At 43.3% G+C, this 23,083-nt stretch overlaps 1 protein-coding gene across 1 annotated transcript in view; it reads right to left on the reverse strand.

The window, feature by feature from the left end:
- The window catches only part of LOC311129760 (coiled-coil domain-containing protein 141-like), a gene marked incomplete at both ends in the record, with an annotated part of 63,629 nt that overhangs the window by 33,576 nt on the left and 6,970 nt on the right, over positions 1-23,083 (reverse strand). The window contains 12 exons of the mRNA XM_084162188.1: positions 28-153; positions 2,043-2,222; positions 4,415-4,591; positions 5,390-5,581; positions 7,025-7,144; positions 10,188-10,329; positions 10,663-10,835; positions 12,044-12,250; positions 12,521-12,640; positions 15,032-15,285; positions 15,789-15,897; positions 19,433-19,624. Coding sequence (XP_084018314.1) covers positions 28-153; positions 2,043-2,222; positions 4,415-4,591; positions 5,390-5,581; positions 7,025-7,144; positions 10,188-10,329; positions 10,663-10,835; positions 12,044-12,250; positions 12,521-12,640; positions 15,032-15,285; positions 15,789-15,897; positions 19,433-19,624 — 1,992 coding nt within the window. The remainder of the gene's footprint in view (positions 1-27; positions 154-2,042; positions 2,223-4,414; positions 4,592-5,389; positions 5,582-7,024; positions 7,145-10,187; positions 10,330-10,662; positions 10,836-12,043; positions 12,251-12,520; positions 12,641-15,031; positions 15,286-15,788; positions 15,898-19,432; positions 19,625-23,083) is intronic.

The raw sequence follows: 23,083 nt of genomic DNA on the forward strand, positions 1-23,083 counted from the left end.
GACATGCCAATAGGCTACAGTTCTTACCAGAAACTGGGGCTTAGCTAGGTTAAAGTTCTCCAGTAGCTTGGACACAGTCTGAAGATCACTTCCCAGATCTACTTTAGAGGTCGGGACAAGAACCTCCTCCACATTCTTTAGGTCATGAACAGTCTGTAAAAAAAAACTCAATAAAAAAAATATAACACTTCTGTTCCAACATTGTATTCAGGGGGTTGTCTTAACACTAAATGAGATTGCACTTATGATAAATTGAGAATACATTTGTTGTGATTCAGGAATTTGTCATGGATATATAGTACCAGTCAAAAGTTTGGATACACCTACTCATTCAAGGGATTTTCGTTATTTTTACTATTTTCTACATTGTAGAATAATAGTGAAGACATCAAAACTATGAAATAACACATATGGAATCATGTAGTAACCCAAAACGTGTTAAACAAATGAAAATATATTTTATATTTGAGATTCTTCAAAGTAGCCACCCTTTGCCTTGATGACAGCTTTGCACACTCTTGGCATTCTCTCAACCAGCTTCAAGAGGAATGCTTTTCCAACAGTCTTGAAGGAGTTCCCAAATATGCTGAGCACTTGTTGGCTGCTTTTCCATACCATCTCAATTGGGTTGAGGTCGGGTGATTGTGGAGGCCAGGTCATCTGATTCAGCACTCAATCACTCTCCTTCTTGGTCAAATAGACCTTACACGGCCTGGAGGTGTGTTTGGGTCATTGTCCTGTTGAAAAACAAATGATAGTCCCACTAAGCACAAACCAGATGGGATGGCGTATCGCTGCAGAATGCTGTGGTAGCCATGCTGGTTAAGTGTGCCTTGAATTCTAAATAAATCACTGACAGTGTCACCAGCAAAGCAACCCCACACCATAACACCTCCTCCTCCATGCTTCATGGTGGGAACCACACATGCGGTGATCATCCGTTCACGTACTCTGCGTCTCACAAAGACACGGCGGTTGGAACCAAAAATCTCACATTTGGACTCATCGGACCAAAGGACAGATTTCCACCGGTCTAAAGTCCATTGCTCGTGTTTCTTGGCCCAAGCAAGTATCTTCTTCTTATTGGTGTCCTTTAGTAGTGGTTTCTTTGCAGCAATTCGACCATGAAGGCCTGATTTTCCGGATGTCTTAAAGTAATGATGGACTGTCGTTTCTATTTGCTTATTTGAGCAGACTGGCCAATAAAAAGAAAATATTAAGATGGGCAGTCTGAGATATGGCTTTTTCTTTGCAACTCTGCCTAGAAGGTCAGCATCCCGGAGTCGCCTCTTCACTGTTGACGTTGAGACTGGTGTTTTGAGGGTACTATTTAATGAAGCTGCTAGTAGAGGACCTGTGAGGCATCTGTTTCTCAAACTAGAAACTCTAATGTATTTGTCCTCTTGCTCAGTTGTGCACCGAGGCCTCCCACTCCTCTTTCTATTCTGGTTAGAGCCAGTTTGCGCTGTTCTGTGAAGGGAGTAGTACACAGCGTTGTACGAGATCTTCAGTTTCTTGGCAATTTCTCGCATGGAATAGCCTTCGTTTCTCAGAACAAGAATAGACTGACGAGTTTCAGAAGAAAGTTCTTTGTTTCTGGCCATTTTGAGCCTGTAATCGAACCCACAATTGCTGATGCTCCAGATACTCAACTAGTCTCAAGAAGGCCAGTTTTATTGCTTCTTTAATCAGCACAACAGTTTTCAGCTGTGCTAACATAATTGCAAAAGGGTTTTCTAATGATTAATTAGCCTTTTAAAATGATAAACTTGGATTAGCAAACACAACGTGCAATTGGAACACAGGACTGATGGTTGCTGATAATGGGCCTCTGTACGCCTATGTCGATATTCCATAAAAAATCAGCCGTTTCCAGCTACAATAGCCATTTACAACATTAACAATGTCTACACTGTATTTCTGATTTTACGTTATTTTAAATGGACAGAAAAATTGCTTTTCTTTCGAAAACAAGGACATTTCTAAGTGACCCCAAACTTTTGAACGGTAGTGTACATTATATATACTTATTTGTATTGTACCTTTTTCAGTTGTTCTTTGTATTTCTTCAACTGTTTCTTGACGGACTTCATCTGACTGACGTGGAGCTGCCAGGAGGTCCAGAGGTCTGACAGATCCACCTTCTTCTTGTTCAGCTCCTCCATGGTCTTCTCCACCACACCGATGGCTGCCCTCACATTCAGATTCAGGTTCTCACTCACCTGACAATGTCAACATAAAGAATCCATTGGTATCAGGTACTGGATCTTATCTGTATCCTACAGCCCTTACGAAGGGCTCCTGGATGTTGGCGGAAGTTATTATTCCAAAGCAATGCTAACCATACTTATATGAAAATGCAATAATCAATGGTTGTAAGGTTTGTCTAATTCTGGCATGACCTCTGTTTTGGCAGCATTTAGTTTTAAAAAGCAAAAAACTCCACAGTCAGGAACTTGCTGTTACGTTTGTCCCCCACGCTTTCATTTGAACCCAGAATCCAAAACATCACCAAGTCAGCCTTCTTCCACCTCAAAAACATCTCACGACTCAGACCCTCTCGCACTGAACCCACTGCTGAAACCCTGTTTAGTTCACCTCCCTGGTTAGTCTGTCCTTATATTTTGTGTACTTTTATATACTTGCTTATTTTAATGTGTGATTGTATTGCTTTTTATCCTGCTGATTATCTTGTGTATGTAAAGTGACGTGGGTGTCTTGAAAAGCGCTTAAAATAAAATGTATTATTATTACTTGTTAATTCTAAGATATACAGTGCATTCGGAAAGTATTCAGCCCCCTTGACTTTTTCCACATTTTGTTACGTTACAGCCTTATTTTAAAATTGATTAAATTGTTTTTTTTCCCTCATAAATCTACACACAATACCTCATAATGACAAAGCAAAAACAGTTTGTAGACATTTTTGCACATTCATAAAAAATAAAAAATAGAAATATACATTTACATAAGTATTCAGATCCTTTACTCAGTACTTTGTTGAAGCACCTTTGGCAGCGATTACAGCCTTGAGTCTACTTGGGTATGACGCTAGAAGCTTGGCACACCTGTATTTGGGGAGTTTCTCCCATTCTTCTCTGCAGATCCTCTCAAGCTCTGTCAGGTTGGATGGAGAGCGTCACTGCACAGCTATTTTCAGGTCTCTCCAGAGATGTTCGACCGGGATCATATCCGGGCTCTGGCTGGGCCACTCAAGGACATTCAGAGACTTGTCCAGAAGCCACTCCTGCGTTGTATTGGCTGTGTGCTTAGGGTCGTTGTCCTGTTGGATGGTGAACCTTCGCCCCAGTCTGAGGTCCTGAGCGCTCTGGAGCAGGTTTTCATCAAGGATCTCTCTGTACTTTGCTCTGTTCATCTTTCCCTCAATCCTGACTAGTCTCCCAGTCCCTGCCATTGAAAAACATCCCAACAGCATGATGCTGCCACCACCATGCTTCACCGTAGGGATGGTGCCAGGTTTCATCAGACCAGAGAATCTTGTTTCTCATGGTCTGAGAGTCTTTAGGTGCTTTTTGTTAAACTCCAAGCGGGCTGTCATGTGCCTTTTACTGAGAAGTGTGGCCACTCTACCATAAAGGCCTGATTGTTGGAGTGCTGCAAAGATGGTTGTCCTTCTGGAAGGTTCTTCTATCTCCACAGAAGAACTCTGGAGCTCTGTCAGAGTGACCATCAGGTTCTTGGTCATCTCCCTGACCAAGGCCCTTCTCCCCTGATTGCTCAGTTTGGCCAGGCGACCAGCTCTAGGAAGAGTCTTGGTGGTTCCAAACTTCTTCCATTTAAGAATGATTGAGGCCACTATGTTCTTGGGGACCTTCAATGCTGCACACATTTTTTGGTACCCTTCCCCAGATCTGTGCCTCGATACAATCCTGTCTCGGAGCTCTACGGACAATTCCTTCGACCTCATGGCTTGGTCTTTGCTCTGACATGCAATGTCAGCTGTGGGACCTTATATAGACAGGTGTGTGCCTTTCCAAATCTTGTCCAATCAATTGAATTTACCACAGGTGGACTCCAATGAAGTTGTAGAAATATCTCAAGGATGATCAATGGAAACAGGATGCACCTGAGCTCAATTTCGAGTCTCACAGCAAAGGGTCTGAATACTTATATAAATATTTTTTTAATGTTTTTATTTTTTGCAAATATTTCTACAAACCTGTTTTCTCTTTGTCATTATGGGGAATTGTACGTAGATTGATGAGGAAAACAATTAATTTAATCAATTTTAGAATAAGGCTGTAACGTAACAAAATGTGGAAAAACTCAAGGGGTCTGAATACTTTCTGAATGCACTGTATGTGCAGACAGAAAAGCAATGGCTTATAGGAAGGCTCAATGTTAGCATGGATAACAGTGCATGGAGGGGTTGAGGCTTAATAATGTCTCTCACCATGTTTGAGGAGTTGATGTAGTTGTTTCCTAGGTCCAGTGTGGTGAGGAAGCGTTCCAACATGGATTGCCACTTAGCGTCAGCTATCTCCTTAGACGTTACTCCACTCTCCTCATTCTCCTCCTCCTCTGGCTTCCTGTTATAGCTCTCATGTAGACTCTGCATCTGTTCCTCCACCTGAACCAGCATTGGAGTCACACATGTCAGAATATTACATTTTAGCAGTGTTGTGGCGTAGTAAACTACAAGTAGTTCAACTAGTAATTTAACTACTTTTTGCAGTAGCTTAGTGGTAGTTAAACTAAATTCAAATCTAGGTAGTGTTTTCAGTAGTTAATTACTTTTTTTGCCATGTAGTTGTGCAGTTAACTACTGGAGCTACACACTACTCTTCTTGCAAAAGGAAAATAAAATATGGGTGAAGTAGGCAATCATTTACTTTCTTTTTTGGCATCCGACCTGCCTAATTCTCACTTGAAACATTGATTTTGTGCTTAATAGGCTAAATTACACATTCTGTTAACATATGACCCCAAAGTGAACTGTTCTTGCAAATTGTCTTCTATGACATTTCAGATTTACATATGATAATCTTTCATGAAGAGGTTTGGATGTAGTGAACTACTTTTTCAAAGTAACTTTAGATAAGTAAACTATATCTTTCTTAAGGGTAGCTTTGGTGTAGCTTAACTTCTTCCAGGGTTAAGTAACTGGCATCTTCGTAAATTATATTTTCAGAGTAGCTTCCCCAACACTGCATTTCAGATTGATTTCCATTTCAGTTAATGACACATTTCATTTGAATTCCCCTGTGCTTTCAACATAATATTAATGAAATACATAAAAACTTAAATGTACACTGTACATAATTATGTAACATTATTTAGTCAGATACCACTGTACCAAACTAACTATACAGATCTATAAAAACCATGAGCTTCCTAAGTTTCATCAAATGATGTAAGAGAAAATAACCTCCTCAGCAATTCGCAAGAAGCCCACGTATGGTCGGATATTCTCGATGCGAGATGTGATGTTTCTGGTGACTGTCTTCAGCTCCTCTTCTAGCAGTGATGCTTTGTTGGAGAACTCAGTGGCTTCAGGACACTCCAGTGTTCTCAGTTCCTTTATCAGTTCTGCCATGGCCTCTGCCTCACTGACTGTTTCCTGAGAACCAAATTACCAGGGTTGAGAAAACTCTATGGTAACACATACACTATTTTATACACAAAAGTATGTGGACACCCCTTCAAATTAGTGGATTCGGCTATTTCAGCCACACCTGTTGCCGACTGGTGTATAAAATCGAGCACACAGCCATGCAATCTCCACAGACAAACATTGGCAGTAGAATGGCCATACTGAAGAGCTCAGTGACTTTCAACGTGGCACGCTCATAGGATGCCACCTTTCCAACAAGTACGTTTGTCAAATTTCTGCCCTGCTAGAGCTGCACCAGTCAACTGTAAGTGCTGTTATTGTGAAGTGGAAATGTCTAGGAGCAAAAACGGCTTAGCCGCGAAGTGGTAAGCCACACAAGCTCAAAGTACGGGACCACCGAATGCTGAAACGCGTAGAAATCGTCTGTCCTCGATTGCAACACTCACTATAGAGTTCCAAACTGCCTCTGGAAGCAACGTCAGCACAATAACTGTTAGTCGGGAGCTTCGTGAAATGGGTTACCATGGCCAAGCAGCCGCACACCAACCTAAGATCACCATGCGCAATGCCAAGCGATGGCTAGAGTGGTGTAAAGTTCGCCATTTTTGGACTGGAGCAGTGGAAACGCATTCTCTGGAGTGATGAATCACACTTTACCATCTGGCAGTCCGATGGACAAATCTGGGTTTGGCGGATGCCAGGAAAATGCTACCTGCCCGAATGCATAGTGTCAACTGTAAAGTTTGGTGTAGGAGGAATAATGGTCTGGGGCTGTTTTTCATGGTTCGGTCTAGGCCCCTTAGTTCCAGTGAAGGGAAATCGTAATGCTACAGCATACAATGACATTCTAGACGATACTGTGCTTTCAACTTAGTGGCAACAGTTTGGGTAAGGTCCTTTCCTGTTCCAGCATGACAATGCCCCCGTGCACAAAGCGAGGTCCATACAGAAATGGTTTGTCGAGATCGGTGTGGAAGAACTTGGTTGGCCTCAACCCCATTGAACACCTTTGGGATGAATTGGAATGCCGACTGCGAGCCAGGCCTAACCGCCCAACATCAGTGCCCGACCTGACTAATGCTCTTGTGGCTGAATGGAAGCAAGTCCCAGCAGCAATGTTGCAACATCTAGTGAAAAGCCTTCCCAGAAGAGTGTAGGCTGTTATGGCAGCAAAGGGGGGACCAACACCATATTAATGCCCATGATTTTGGAATGAGATGTTCGACGAGCAGGTGTCCACAAACTGTTGGTAATGTAATGTGTATACTTTAGTACAGTACAAGACAGGGTTAGGTCCATTAGAATGAATTCAATTCAGGAAGTAAACTGAGATTCCTGAATTGAAATGGAAGTGACCCCAAACGTTGTACAAGAGCTGTGTAAATAAACAAAAGGGACGTATATCTGAATAGGGTTGAGTAAGTGTACAGGTGTTATATCTGACTCTACCTGTGTCTGTGAAGAGAGTTCCAGGTGTTTGTTGAGCATGTCTTCAGACTGGGAGAGCAGGGAGCCTGGCTCAGTGTTGCTGGAGAGGACACTGTTGCTGCTCTTTAGCCACACTGAGATCTGGGACAGAAACACATTACTTTTACTTTACTTTATTAGTTCCACAATTCATTCAAATGCAGTCAACTGAAATACATGGACATTTACACACACATGAAAGCATTAGCAGTTGATCGTAGGCTGTCAACTAGCCTTGCTACGCGTTTGAGAATGGGCTGTAATCTGACTTTAGATACGCTTAACTGGTCCTTTGTAGCTCAGTTGGTAGCGCATGCCCCTTGTCAACACCAGGGTAGTGGGTTCAATTCCTGGGACCACCCATACATAAAATGTATGCACGCATGTTGTAAGTCACTTTGGATAAAAGACTCTGTTAAATGGCATATATATATGTTTTTACTTTTATGCACCTCTCCCACTGACAGTGAATTATATTATGCAAAAGTCTAACTTGCACATGCTTATGTCAACTCTGAATTCTGCCCAATGAGACTAGCAGTCAGCTGACACATCAATAGGAACAGGGTTGAAAAAAAATGATGGACCTAATCATAGAATTACATATAGAATCCCTATTAATTTAATTGCATCTCTGTGAGCCTAATAGTACATATGTGTTGTTTTACTTTTAAAATGTATTAGGCAAACCTTTTAATGTGACATAAACACAACCAGTCATGATGTTTTCATCTGATTGTCAAAAAATCACATCACAAGGCTCCTATGCAAGCCTGGCTACCTGCGCACATTCGTCCGCTATAGAATTATTCCCGCTGTCCCGCATCCAAACAGTGCAAAATGCACCCACCATTTGATGAATGGAAAGATACATCTGTTACAAAACTCCAACAAGTGTAATGAATGACATTCAGTGGTTGTCACTCATTAATAATTACATTCATAATAATGCTTCATTCACATTAACCATAAGCACTCCGTTACGTTATACCGGATGGCATTCATTTTTATGGGGACTGTCCACAACGGAATGGAATCACAATGCCCCTTTGCAGTTGAAAGCTCCGTTGCGAGACGGATGCTGCATACTTTGAATCTTTCCAAGCTCTGCGTCTTCGTCAGTCCAGCCAGAGTCCGTTGAAGAACAGGAAGTTACCAAATCACAGAAGAAGATGAAAATATAAAACCTTTGTCAAAGTTTCCAAAAATTGCAGTTGTTTAGAAGGAGTGCAAATGTGAATTGAGTTATTGCACACACGCACTTCACAAAATAGGCGTTCCCTAACGGAAATATGCAAACGAATGCTAGAACGTGCCAATAGGATCTCGCTAGCTCGTGCTTGGCTCTGCCCACCTCCTTGCTTGTTCTGCCCCCAATGGCTAATTTGTTCCCATTGGAAACGACAGGCTGTGGTCTATCTTAGTTATACAAATATTTGGTATAGCCATAACCTAGCTTTTAGCTAGCCTGCTGCTCTGTAAGATAGCTTGACTTGCTAGAAAGTTATAGAACAAGTTATAGAAACAACTAAAATGTTTTATTATCAACTGAAACAATATCTTTCTCTTGAATGAAAAGGTAATATTTTGCAATCTCCCAAAATATTGTTTGTATGTCTGGTGGGGTAAGTGTGTGTGTCAGAGCTGTGTGTAAATTGACAATGCAAACAATTTGGGATTTTCAACACATTAATGTTTCTTATAAAAATAACTGATGCAGTCAGTCTCTCGTCAACTCTTAACCAAGAGAGACTGGCATGCATAGTATTTACAGTATTTGCTTTGTCATTATGGGGCATTCTGTGTATATTGATGAGGGGAAAAAACAATTTAATCAATTTTAGAATAAGGCTGTAACATAACAAAATGTGGAAAAAGTAAAGTGGTCTGAATACTTTCCGAATGCACTGTATATCAGCCCTCTGATTACAATGAAGAGCAAGACGTGCTGCTCTGTTCTAGGCCAGCTGTAGCTTAACTAGGTCTTTCCTTGCAGCACTCGACCACATGACTGGACAATATTCAAGATAAGATAAAACTAGAGCCTATAGGACTCGCTTTTTGGAGTGTGGTGTCAAAAAAGCAGAGCATTTCTTTATTACAGACAAACCTCTCCCCATCTTACAACCATTGAATCTATATGTTTTGACCATGACAGTTTACAATCTAAGGTAACGCGAAGTAATTTAGTCTCCTCAACTTGTTCAACAGCCACACCATTCATTACCAGATTCAGCTGAGGTCTAAAACTTAGGGAATGATTTGTACCAAATACAATGCTCCTAGTTTTAGAGATGTTCAGGACAAGTTTATTACTGACCACCCATTCCAAAACAGACGACAACTATTTGTTAAGGGTTTCAGTGACTTCATTAGCTGTGGTTGCTGATGCGTATATGGTTGAATCATCAGCATGGACACACATGCTTTGTTCAATGCCAGTGGCAGGTCATTGGTAAAAATACAAAAGAGTAGAGGGCCTAGAGAGCTGCCCTGCGGTACACCACACTTTATATGTTTGACATTAGAGAAGCTTCCATTAAAGAAAACCCTTTGAGTTCTATTTGATAGATAGCTCTGAATCCACGATATGGCAGAGGTTGAAAAGCCATAACACATACGTTTTTTCAACAACAGGTTATGGTCAATAATATCAAAGGCTGCACTGAAAACAGTACAGCTCCCACAATCTTCTTATTATCAAATTCTTTCAACCAGTCATTTGGGTCAGTGCAGTACATGTTGAGTGCCCTTCTCTACGTATAAGTATGCTGAACATCTGTTGTTAATTTGTTTACAGAGAAATAGCGTTGTATTTGGTCAAACACAATTTTTTCACACAGTTTGCTAAGAGCTGGCAGCAAGCTTATAGGTCTGCTGTTAGAACCAGTAAAGGCCGATTTACCACTCTTGGGTAGTGGAATTACTTTGGCTTCCGTCCAGGCCTGAGGACAAAGACTTTCCTCTAGGCTCAGAATAAAGATGTAACTCAATAAAAAGATAGCTAAGGGTACATCCCAAACGGCACCCTTTTTCCTATATTGTGCACTACCTTTGACCAGAGCCCTATGGGCCCTGGTCAAAAGTAGTGCAATATAAAGGGAATAGGGTGCCATTTGGGACAAAACCTAAGGCTTGAGTGTACCTTGTCCATGAGGTCTTCACATTGGGACACCAGCTGCTGTCTCTTGGCTGCCAGTGCTTGGTGAGCATGGCACTCTTGGCTCAGAGCATCAACCCGGTCTCTGACATATCCTAGCATCCTTTTCACGCCTTCCACTTGGGTACTAGAAATACAGTAAGAGGCATGTCTGCTGTGAAATGCTCCATGTACTAATCATATTATCTGCATTCTTGATCCATCCATCTATTAATATAAAGGCCTATTTTGCACACACGGCATTGCATATAACAAGTATATTTGATTTCAGAATACAGTGATAGCAGTGACATCTTTACTATTGAAATCACATGTTACTCAAAATCTCTGTTTGCCAAACCAGTGATAAGCAGGTTGTGGTTATTATTGACCATAGCAGGTTTTAAACTTGACCAGAGTGGTTTTGACGTTTTGAGTCTGAGGACTAAGGATGTCCTAATATGGATGCCGTGCACCTTACCTCTGTGGGTTGGCCTTATGCAGTATGAGCTGTCCTCTCTGAAGAGGGTCGGTGGCTGACTCTTTGATGCTTCGCAACAGCTCCTCATGCTTTTTGGCCAACTCAGGCAACCATAGTGTCTGGGTCTTCAACCCCTTAAGTTTACTCTCAACAGTTCCCAGGACCTCAAAAGCCTGACAAAACATGAATGAGAGGATAGGACAATATACATTAAATATTAATGTTAACATGATAGATGGTTCAGCAGAAGTCCTGAATAAATGTAATGTTGCTCATTATAATAACAGTGATAATTCATGATGCAGTAGATGGCACAAATATTATACCCTTATTGTCCACTAGAGGGCAGCATGTTCAAATCAAATTAAAGTCACTAGTTCCCTACTCTTGTGTAGAGTACCTCCAAGACAGTTGTAAGCACTTAGTACTGCAATAATAATTACACTCTTCACATATTTGTCGGGCACATGATATTACATGTATAGTAGCTACCTTGTTGGAACTACTAAAGAAGGCTTTCCTGAAGGTGATATGTAATACAAGCCTACAGTAGCGACACTAGGTACCTGGTTGGCACTGCTAAAGAAAGAGGCACATGATTTGTACAGTATTCTAGCTACCCTGTTGGCATGCTAAAGAAGGTGGCACATGATATGTACATTAGGTCGTGTGAAACCGTAACGATTTGGCAGTAGCAGATTTGTTTGCGTTGTTTTAATCTTCCTACATGGACATGTCAACTAAATAAAGACTAACTGCAGCTATCTGGCAAGAGAGCATATTTTTGGATGGTCTGACTATATCCTACAAGTTTAGCCTGCATTTCTTTGTTAAAGCGACAGTACCTTATTGGCAGTGCTTAAGAAGGTGGTACTGGTACCCCCTGTATATAGCCTCATTATTGTTATTTTATTGTTTACTTTTTTTTACTTTAGTTTATTTTGTAAATATTTTCTTAACTCTACTTTCTTAAAACTGCATTGTTGGTTAAGGGCTCGTAAGTAAGCATTTCACGGTAAGGTCTACACCTGTTGTATTCTGCGCATGTGACAAATACAATTTGATTTGATTTGATTTGATGATATGCACAGTTACAGTAACAATCTTGACGGCACTGAAGGCATTTCTCTCATTACATGTACACTAGCATAGATATAGAACAGTTTTATCTTTATGTACACTAATCAGTAATTACCTTGTTGGCCCTGATAATGTATGGCCACAAAACATGTAGAGAAGGCACTGTCCCTTGTTGGCACTGTTAAAGAAGCCAATGCTCTCCTGTAGGTGATATGTATTGTTGCACTAGCTACTTTCTACTGCTGATTCAGTACCTACTCTCCTAAGCGGGGTTATATACAGTAGTCAGTTGTGTCTGTACCTTGTTGGCGCTGCTGAAGAAGGCGTTGCTCTCCTGTAGCTGTGCCAGCCGGCCCATCATGAGGTTCCAAAAGTGTTTGTGCAAGGCTTTGAGAGCCACACTCCTCTCAGAGACATGGCCCGTCTCAGCCTCAGCATGGCCTTCTGCTTCCCCCACTAGCAGCTCTGAAGACTGAACTAGCAGTTTCTCCACCAACACACTCCAGTCCTGCAGAACAGGACGCAAGCACGCACACACACGCACACAGACACACAGGGAATATTAGATTGGCTGTAGATCAAGTATGTTTTCTATACTAAAGTCACTTAGCTGTCGTGCTCATGGCCCCAGCATTATAATAGTCACAAATATACAGTAAAATTGGACATGCCCTAATATATAAGTTTTATGTTATAGCTTTGTTGTTTACTGTTGAAAATATCAGTCAACCACTTGGCAAATATGTCCCAAAGTGTATTCATATTTAAAGTATCATACCTTGGCTTTTTCTTCAAACTCTTTGTATTCCTGAAGGAGCTCTTTATTTTCTGTGAGAGTTGAGCCCAAATTATCTTTTTCAAAGTACAAGTCAGCTTTGTTTTTGAACCAGTGGGTTACCTGAAAAAAATACCATACATTATAACTGCAGTCAGGACATTAATGCATTTATACTTGGGTACTTATGTAAATTATTTCAAAGGAAGAGTTATATACTGCATGACTGCTCTTCCTTACACTAAGCAGTAGATAGAATATTAAACCCAGAGGCATCTGTACTTCCAGCATCTTAACACATGACCCCATATGGCTCAACAAGCCAGAAGGTATCATATTTTTCTAGGTAGGCATTCCCTCATTTCAATATCAGATGCACTTTCTAATACCATACTTATTATCCAACTGTTGTCACGCCCTGGCTCTGGGGACTCTAATATGTTGAGCCAGGGTGTGTAAAGTCTATGTGTGTTGTTCTAGGTTTCACATTCTGGTATTGTGGTTCTATGTTGGCCAGTGTGGTTCTCAATCAGAGGCAACGTGATTCAGCTGTTGCTTGTTGTCTCTGATTGAGAACCATACTTTAGCAGCCTGTTTCCCCACAGAGTTTGTGGGATCTTGTTTCTAGTCTGTTTATGTTAGACCGTGAACTGTCACGTATCGTTTGTTGTTTTGATCGTGTCTCTAAATAAAGAGTATGTTTGCCTGCAACGCTGCGCCTTGGTCCTCCTCTGTTCCCGACGAGCGTGACAGAAGATCCCACCAAGACTGGACCAAGCAGCAAGTCCAGGAGCCAGCGCCTGAGAGATCTCTAGCGGATCTCCTTCGCCTCCTCGACTGGGTCAAGCCATGTGAGGAAGAGAGGGGCTTGACGTGGAGGCAGAAGGGCAAAAGGCTGGCGAGGAGCATGGAGACCTGGTCCACGGGTAGGAGTGAAGCCCATACATTTTTTAGGGGGGGGCTAACGCCGTGGACGACGGGGCAGCAGGAGGCCGCCAGGTTACGGGAGTCACTGGTCACCAGGGGGAAGGAGGATGTAGAGGCACGGCGAGAGGTACTGGCGTGTGTTGCCAGTCCGGTCCGGCCTGTTCCTGATCCCCACGTAGGGCCAGTGGTGTGTGTTCCCAGTACGGTCCGGCCTGTTCCTGCCACTCGCACCAAGTCTACGGTGCGCATCGCCAGCTCGGCCCGGCCTGTTCCTGCTCCCCGCACCAAGTCTGTGGTGCGCGTCGCCGGCCCATTCCTGCTCCCCGCACCAAGTCAGTGGTGCGTTTCGTCAGCCCTGTCCGGCCCGTTCCTGCTCCCCGCACCAGGTCAGTGGTGCGCGTCGTCAGCCCGGTCCGGCCCATTCCTGCTCCCCGCACCAGGTCAGTGGTGCGCGTCGTCAGCCCGGTCCGGCCCATTCCTGCTCCCCGCACCAAGTCAGTGGTGCATTTCGTCAGCCCTGTCCGGCCCGTTCCTGCTCCCCGCACCAGGTCAGTGGTGCGCTTCGTCAGCCCAGCTCGGCCCGTTCCTGCTCCCCGCACCAAGTCAGTGGTGCGCTTCGTCAGCCCGGCACGGCCCGTTCCTGCTCCCCGCACCAAGTCAGTGGTGCGCTTCGTCAGCCCGGTCCGGCCCGCTCCTGCTCCCCGCACCAAGTCAGTGGTGCGTTTCGTCAGCCCGGCTCGGCCCGCTCCTGCTCCCCACACCAAGCCAGTGGTGTGCGTCGTCAGTCCGGCACGGCCCGTGCCTGTTCCACCGGTGGCTGGTCCGGCACCGGTCAGATGCTTCACGCCGGAGCTAGAGCAATCCGCTCCACCAGTATGCAGTCCAGCTCCGGCCAGCGGGGCCAGACCGGACCAGGGGTACTTTGGGGGGTTGGAGAGGGAGCGGGGATCAGGCCCGGAGCCGGATCCGCCGCCTAAGCGGAGTGCCCACCCGGTCCCTCCCCTGTGGTGTTTGGTGGGCGCGGTCGGAGTCCGCGCCTTTAGGGGGGGGGTACTGTCACGCCCTGGCTCTGGGGACTCTAATATGTTGAGCCAGGGTGTGTAAAGTCTATGTGTGTTGTTCTAGGTTTCACATTCTGGTATTGTGGTTCTATGTTGGCCAGTGTGGTTCTCAATCAGAGGCAACGTGATTCAGCTGTTGCTTGTTGTCTCTGATTGAGAACCATACTTTAGCAGCCTGTTTCCCCACAGAGTTTGTGGGATCTTGTTTCTAGTCTGTTTATGTTAGACCGTGAACTGTCACGTATCGTTTGTTGTTTTGATCGTGTCTCTAAATAAAGAGTATGTTTGCCTGCAACGCTGCGCCTTGGTCCTCCTCTGTTCCCGACGAGCGTGACAACTGTCATGCCACAGAACATTTGTTTCTACTCTACTTGGGGGCAGGCAACTCATGATGAGTTCAGATTTTTTTGGGCCCCCACCCCCATCAAAGTTGCCATCCCTGAGGTCGGTGAAAGTTTTAAGTCAAAAGGAGATTTCTGACACAGATTGATCTTAGATAGACATTTCCTGACATTTTGTGACTCACTTCCTGTTCCTGGCGATCCCATTGGTAGATGTTGAGGATCACTTCCAGGTCAAGGAGCTGCTGCTTCATGTGTTGATCCACCTGTCTCCTCCTGTCCTGCAGTATCTCCATCAGACTCTCCACCCGGCCATAGCTGCTGTCAGCCCCTCTCAACGCATCACTCCTCTGAAGACCCTCCTCAGTCTGAAACTCTCTCAGGAAGTCTAGAAGATCACAACTCTTATTCAGAACCAACATTGACTTCTCCAGGAGGCCTGGGGGAAGAGGGGAAGGATGGGGAGGTGTGGACGACAGAGGAGAGAGAGAGCAAGAAAGCAATAGAGAAAGAGAGAGAGAGGGATCGGTTTATTTACTATTACTTGGAGGCATTACATAGTCAGTGCCAATAGCAGCAAAAAGCTGAATTACGTGATACCATTTAAACGTTTCTCATTAGAAAGACACTCTTGTTAAGAACCAGCATTGACTTCTCCAGTAGACCCGAGGGACAGATATGGGCCAGAATAAGAAAAGATGATTACATGCACACATACAATGTATTTGAGCAGGTGCTGGACGTCAAAACAATATGGACCTGATGAAAACCTAAGTGGTCAAAACATTGTCACCAACATACCACATGGGAGCATAGATTGTAATGTGCATAATCTCTTTTTTGATTTGCAAAAGATATGGGCCAAAACAGAAATAATTAATGAATTAGTCCAGCTTTGGGTCGTGTAAATGCTGTACTATAGATGTATCAACATATACCCACCTCTCTTCATAACGCTGTGTTTCATGAGCAGTTCTTTCAGACACTCAGTGTCTGCCAGCTCCTGCCCTCTGCTCTGGAACTCCTCTGCCCCATCTATTCTGATAGCAAACTGAAGGAGGTGGAGGAAGACATAGTTAATCTATCTGTATAATTAGACAACAGTGAAGGAGATGGAGGAAGACAGTTCATATATCTGTATAATTAGACAACAGTGAAGGAGTTGGAGGAAGACAGTTCATATATCTGTATAATTACACAACAGTGAAGGAGGTGGAGGAAGAAAGTTAATCTACCTGTATAATTAGACAACAGTGAAGGAGGTGGAGGAAGACATAGTTAATCTATCAGTATAGTTAGACAACAATGAAGGACGTGGAGGAAGACATAGTTAATCTATCTGTATAGTTAGACAACAGTGAAGGAGGTTGAGGAAGACATAGTTCATATATCTGTATAGTTAGACAACCGTGAAGGAGGTGGAGGAATACAGTGTTAATCTATCTGTATTGTTAGACAACAGTGTAATTTAGCCTAATTTAAGCATGTTAACCCCCGCGAGGCTGCCGGCCCAGACGGCATTCCTAGCCGCGTCCTCAGAGCATGCGCAGACCAGCTGGCTGGTGTGTTTACGGACATATTCAATCTCTCCCTATCCCAGTCTGCTGTCCCCACATGCTTCAAGATGGCCACCATTGTTCCTGTACCCAAGAATGCAATGGTAACTGAACTAAATGACTATCGCCCCGTAGCACTCACTTCTGTCATCATGAAGTGCTTTGAGAGACTAGTCAAGGATCACATCACCTCCACCTTACCTGTCACCCTAGACCCACTTCAATTTGCTTACCGCCCCAATAGGTCCACAGACGATGCAATTGCCATCACACTGCACACAGCCCTATCCCCTCTGGACAAGAGGAATACCTATGTAAGAATGCTGTTCATTGACTATAGCTCAGCATTCAACACCATAGTACCCTCCAAGCTCATCATTAAGCTTGAGGCCCTGGGTCTCAACCCCACCCTGTGCAATTGGGTCCTGGACTTCCTGACGGGCCGCCCCCAGGTGGTGAAGGTAGGAAACAACATATCCACTTCGCTGATCCTCAACACTGGGGCCCCACAAGGGTGTGTGCTCAGCCCCCTCCTGTACTCCCTGTTCACCCATGACTGCGTAGCAATGCACGCCTCCAACTCTATCATCAAGTTTACAGACGACACAACAGTAGTAGGCTTGATTACCAACAACGATGAGACAGCCTACAGGGAGGAGGTGAGGGCTCTCAGAGTGTGGTGTCAGGAAAATAACCTCTCACTCAATGTCAAGGAAACAAAGGAAATGATCGTGGACTTCAGGAAACAGCAGAGGCTGTACCCCCCTATCCACATTGACAGGACAGCAGTGGAGAAGGTGGAAAGTTTTAAGTTCCTCGGCGTACATATATCTGACAAACTGAAATGGTCCACCCACACAGACAGTGTGGTATAGAAGGCGCAACATAGTCTCTTCAACCTCAGGAGGCTGAAGAAATGTGCCCTGTCACCTAAAACCATCACAAACTATTACAGATGCACAATTGAGAGCATTCTGTCAGGCTGTATCACCGCCTGGTATGGCAACTGCACCGCCCGCAACCGCAGGGCTCTCCAGAGGGTGGTGTGGTCTGCACAACGCATCACCGGGGGCAAACTACCAGCCCTCCAGGACACCTACAGCACCCGATGTCACAGGAAAGCCAAAAAGATAATCAAGGACAACTACCACCCGAGCCACTGCCTGTTCACCCCGCTATCATCCAGAAGACGAGGTCAGTACAGGTGCATCAAAGCTGGGACCGAGAGACTGAAAAACAGCTTCTATCTCAAGGCCATCAGACTGTTAAACACCCATCACTAGCACAGAGAGGCTGCTGCCTACATACAGACTTGAAAATCACTGGCCACTTTAATAAATGGAACACTAGTCACTTTAATAATGCCACTTTAATAATGTTTACATATCTTGCATTATCCATCTCATATGTATATGCTGTATTCTATACTATCTATTGCATCTTAGCCTATGCCGCTCTGACAATGACATTGCTCATCCATATATTTATATATTCTTATTCCATTCCTTTACATAGATTTGTGTGTATTAGATATTTGTTGTGGAGCTGTTAGATATTACTTGCTAGATATTACTGCACTGTTGGAACTAGAAGCACAAGCATTTCGCTACACTCGCAATAACATCTGCTAACCATGTGTTTGTGACCAATACATTTGATTTGATTTAGTATGTGCTCTGAGTTTGCACATTTATTCATGGAGATCTCCAAAGGCTTCGTACATTAACAATAGATTTAATAAAGAAGTAAAACATAGAAAAAGGAGCACTGTTTGGTATGTGATGAAACAGAAGGACAGACAGTACAAACAGTTCTGCTATTTGTTTAATTCTCAGTCACATCCACAGTGAGGTTATCCAGGGGGAACCATCTGCTTCCTTTATCTTTCACACTACCGCTCATCATGTTTCATAATCATCACACCAACTCAATGTGCTGCTGCTTTGTGCGGCAGCACCCAGGGTGGCCAGCCTTTAGAGCGTGGGTAAGTTACAGCACATAGGCCTACATTATCACAAAACGCAACGCTGTTTGTGGACTAATGGCATGGAAACTGCACCATTGTGACACTGGCAGTAAATTCCCCTGATATCTAATTGCAGTACAAACAGCCCCTTCTCAGTTACAATGTTATCTACGTTGACACAAATGCTAACAAAGCTGATAAAACAATGAACTGTTTTCTTTTGTCTTTTGAAGTAAACTTCACAGGAGGAAACAGATGCACTAACAGTAACACGACCGTAATAATATATTTCCTCCAACAAACAATGATCATGAAAAACAAAGAACTGGTTGAAATTCCACTTTCTAACAGGCTTAGTACAATGAAAACCCCTGTGGCATTGCCTACATGTACATGAACTGAAAAACAGCTCTGATCTGTTAGGGTCTATGTCTGGTCTATGTATGCTCCATGTCTGTTCTATGTAGCTATAACGGTCTGTTTGTTAGCCCGGCTCATACATCAAGTGCCCCGTCAAAGAACTCTTGAGGCCAGGTGTAGCAGTGACCAGCACTTCTCTAGCAGTGAGCTCAGGGTCTATGTATGGTCTATGTAGCTATAACATCTCCTTTCTGTTAGCCTTCCTACCTCGAGGGCCATGTCAATGAACTCGGAGGCCATGTGTAGCAGTGACCAGCACTCTAGCAGTGAGATCATATACTCCTGAGTGGCGCAGTGGTCTAAGGCACTGCATCGCAGTGCTAACTGTGCCACTAGAGATCCTGGTTCGAATCCAGGCTCTGTTGCAGCCGGCCGTGACCGGGAGACTCATGGGCGGCGCACAAGTCGTCCAGGGTAGGGGAGGGAATGGCCGGCAGGGATGTAGCTCAGTTGATAGAGCATGGCGTTTGCAACGCCAGGGTTGTGGGTTCAATTCCCACGGGGGGCCAGTATAAAAAAAATATGTATTCACTAACTGTAAGTCGCTCTGGATAAGAGCGTCTGCTAAATGACGTAAATGTAATGTATGTTTTTTATGCTTTATGTAACTATAACAGCTCTGTTTCTGTTTGCCCAGCTCCTACCTCGAGAGCCCTGTCGAAGAACTCGGATGCCAGGTGTAGCAGCGACCGGCGCTTCTCTAGCAGTGAGATCAGGGTTCTCCAGGCATCGCTCAGCGAGTCAGCCATGGCCTCGTACACCTCCCCTTCATCCTCCTTCTCCTCTGCCGTCCTGTCTGCCTCCTCCAGCAAGGCCCACACACCTGCTTCATGTTTCTGGAAAGAGAGAGAGTGTAGTGTCTGAGGGATTATGACTTTGCTAATGTTTTCAAAGTGGAACCTGAGAGGATGTTTATTCAGTTTTAGGGGGAGCAGTTTTAGAGGGACACCCCATAGAACAGAGGAAGTCTGTTGTGTGGAGACAGGTGATTGGTCAGTATGGGAAACCACCCATATCCTGGTAAAGATTATAAGTACTGGTTTGAGACAAAGAAGATCAGAACAGACATATTATTTTGGGACACTGTTCTCCAGATGCTGCAGACGTCTGTAAACTTATGCTGAAATCTTGTGATATAAATAAAACGTATAATCAAAGTACAGTATAAGCGGACTCCTTGGTTTCACAGCATAATTAGCAACATTTACTCTACACAACAAGAGGATCATACAAAAAAAGACAGAAGTCTGTAAGATATACTGTACCTAGTTCATTCAAGTATCTTCTCTGCATTATACATATATGTGGTCCTCTGTAGCTCAATTGGTAGAGCATGGCGCTTGTAACGCCAGGGTAGTGGGTTCGATCCCCGGGACCACCCATACGTAAAAATGTATGCACACATGACTGTAAGTCGCTTTGGATAAAAGCATCTGTTAAATGGCATATTATATTATACAGGCCTCCTTTTTTGGATTCTCACTCATGTTTCTGACACAGAGGAGGCATTCTGTTTAGAGCACTGCCTTATAAAAAATTGTTGCATTACCATATACTTGCATGTAAATTAACATTGTAAATGGACCGCTTTTTTTGCTGGCTACATTCTTATTAGCAAAACTGCCTTACAACGGGCTGGCACCAATTTGTACAGTGAGCTCCAAAAGTATTGGAACAGTGACACATCTTTTGTTGGCTCTGCACTCCAGTACTTTGGATTTGAAATGATGCAATGACTGTCAGCTTTCATTTAAGGGTATTTTCATCCATATTGGGTGACCCATTTAAAATAACAGCACTTTTTGTACAAGATCCCCCCATTTTAGGGGACCAAAAGCATTGGAACAAATTCACTTTTGTGTAATAAAGTAGTAAAAAGTTAAGTACTTGGTCCCATATTCATAGCACGCAATGACTACATAAATCTTGCGACTTTACAAACTTGTTGGATGCATTTTCGGTTGTGTTTCAGAGTATTTTGTGCCCAATAGAAATGAATGGAGTCACTTTTATTATAAATAAGAATATAATATGTTTCTAAACATCTCTACATTCATGTGGATGCTACTATGATTACGGATCATTCTGAATTCATCGGGAATAATGATGATTACCTGAATAGTAGAATACCTGGGATAGGATAAAGTAATCCTTCCACCCCCCACCCCAACTTTTGACTACTGTAATACACATATAAGTGAATTTGTCCCAATATTCAAATTAAAGCTGTCAGTCTGTACTTTCATCTCATAGTCATTGTATAATTTCAAATCCAGAGTGCTGGAGTACAGAGCCAAAACAATAAAACATTTGTCACTGTCCCAATACTTTTGGAGCTCACTGTACATTACATGGTCGTTGAGTACAATACTGACATTCTCTGAACATAAAAAACATACAATTACCATATGCATGTAAATCGACATTGTTAATGGAGCGATTCATTGACATTTTGTTCAATTGCACTATGGTAAGCTACACATTTTAAATGTTCAAAGGCTTGCAATGAGATTGCTGCTGGTAAGCTGAATTAAAAGCATTGGATAAAACAAGGACATGGCAAGTTTGTATTCAAATCTGTTTTGGATTGTTTTTGTGATAAAACCTCTCTGTGATTAGAGCTGTTGTTCAGGGGTTTAAATCTGTAGTTACTCTGATATCTTACTGGAAAATTACATTTTAGTTAGCAGACGCTCTTATCCAGAGCGACTTACAGGAGCTTAGGGTTAAGTGCCTTGCTCAAGGGCACATCGACAGATTTTCTACCTAGTCGGCTCAGGGATTCAAACCAGCGACATTTCAGTTGCTGGCCCAACGCTCTTAACCGCTAGGCTACTGGAACATTGACATTAATAATATCAATTGTTCACATGCTTATGCCAATAATATCATACTTGTATAAAACAAGATGGAACATGCTCAGCACTCAGACATAACTAAAACACCTGCAGTAGGTAAAAATAGTGAATGAGTTCTTGGCAATAGTAATGAATAGCCTGGATCTAAATAGCCATTGTCTATAACAAGGCCGGGGGAAAAGCTTTGAGTGGAAATAATATAAATCAACGTTGAAAGGGCTGCAGTGAACATTCCACCTTCCACCTAGGCTGAGGCAATGAAAGTGACTGAAGTAGTTTGACGCTCCATCTCTGAGACAAGAAAAGCATTGATGGTGTCTCAACGAGTTATAGTAAAACAAGGATGGGACTGAAGAAGCTTTAATCATAGCCTAATGGCCTAAACTCACCAAAGCCGGGAGAGCGAGGTGTGTGTGCGATTTATATTAGAATGCATTGTTTTGAATAATAATGTGGCAACCCGTCATTCAGGGCAGGTGGGACACCTGTTTTGAGCCCCACATTTCTAGCAAAAAAAAAAGTTTTTGGGGCCTTGCCTGTTTTGCATGTTATTTTGGCATTAATACGTGTCACATATCAGTTTGCAAACAATGTACAAATAAATAAATAATGATACTTGAGTTAATAAAGCAGCTTTTTTGCTTTCTTGAGTAAGGCAGCTCCAAAAGGAAGGTGTTTCAGCCTAGCTCAGTGCTTTCTGTGGTGGGGCAGCCAGCCGAAAATACGGAGTGTAGGTGTTGGTAATGTTCTCTAGTTGTGCCGTGATTGGCTCAGTGTTCCGTCACTCATGGGGACACTACGTCACCGCCAAGTCTAAGGGTAGAGCTCGAAAATTCAAGCCCCTTGGGTGCTGCCATAGAGTTACATTAGAAGTGCCCATCCAAGAAGTCTCAAGGTCATTGGCCACAGATAAAATGACGTCAAATCACATTATATCTACAGTAGCTTTGATTGGACTGATCATGTCAACATCATACTTTCAAAATCTTAGCTAGCAGTCATCATCATGAATCAAGTCGACAATCTATTGGCAAATCGTTTTTAATCCTTGTCATATCAAGAGAAAAAATGAAGAGAAATTATAGATAAAACGTATCGGTGCTCATCGGCCATTGGACATAAACATTACACAAGTTGGAAATCACATATTCAACAATGAGTGGTTTGGAAGGAATCAGTGGCTTACTGCAAGCATTGCAAAGCAATCACTAGCCTGCTATTCAGTGGAGTGGCTGTGTTGTCCCAAGTCTGGGATTAAGGGTCTCTTTTCCAAGCTTAAAATGACAAACGTTCAACATTGGCCATGATGTCAATGAAGCATGATTTGTGCCGCACTCAAAACAACTTAACTCATATTCTCAATGGGCAGCTCATCCTCATGGCCTACCATGGTCTCATTAGAATATGTCAAAATAGTGACATATCAATAATAGAATA

Source organism: Coregonus lavaretus (genome assembly GCF_964263955.1).
Source record: "Coregonus lavaretus genome assembly, chromosome: 5".
NCBI lineage: Eukaryota > Metazoa > Chordata > Actinopteri > Salmoniformes > Salmonidae > Coregonus > Coregonus lavaretus.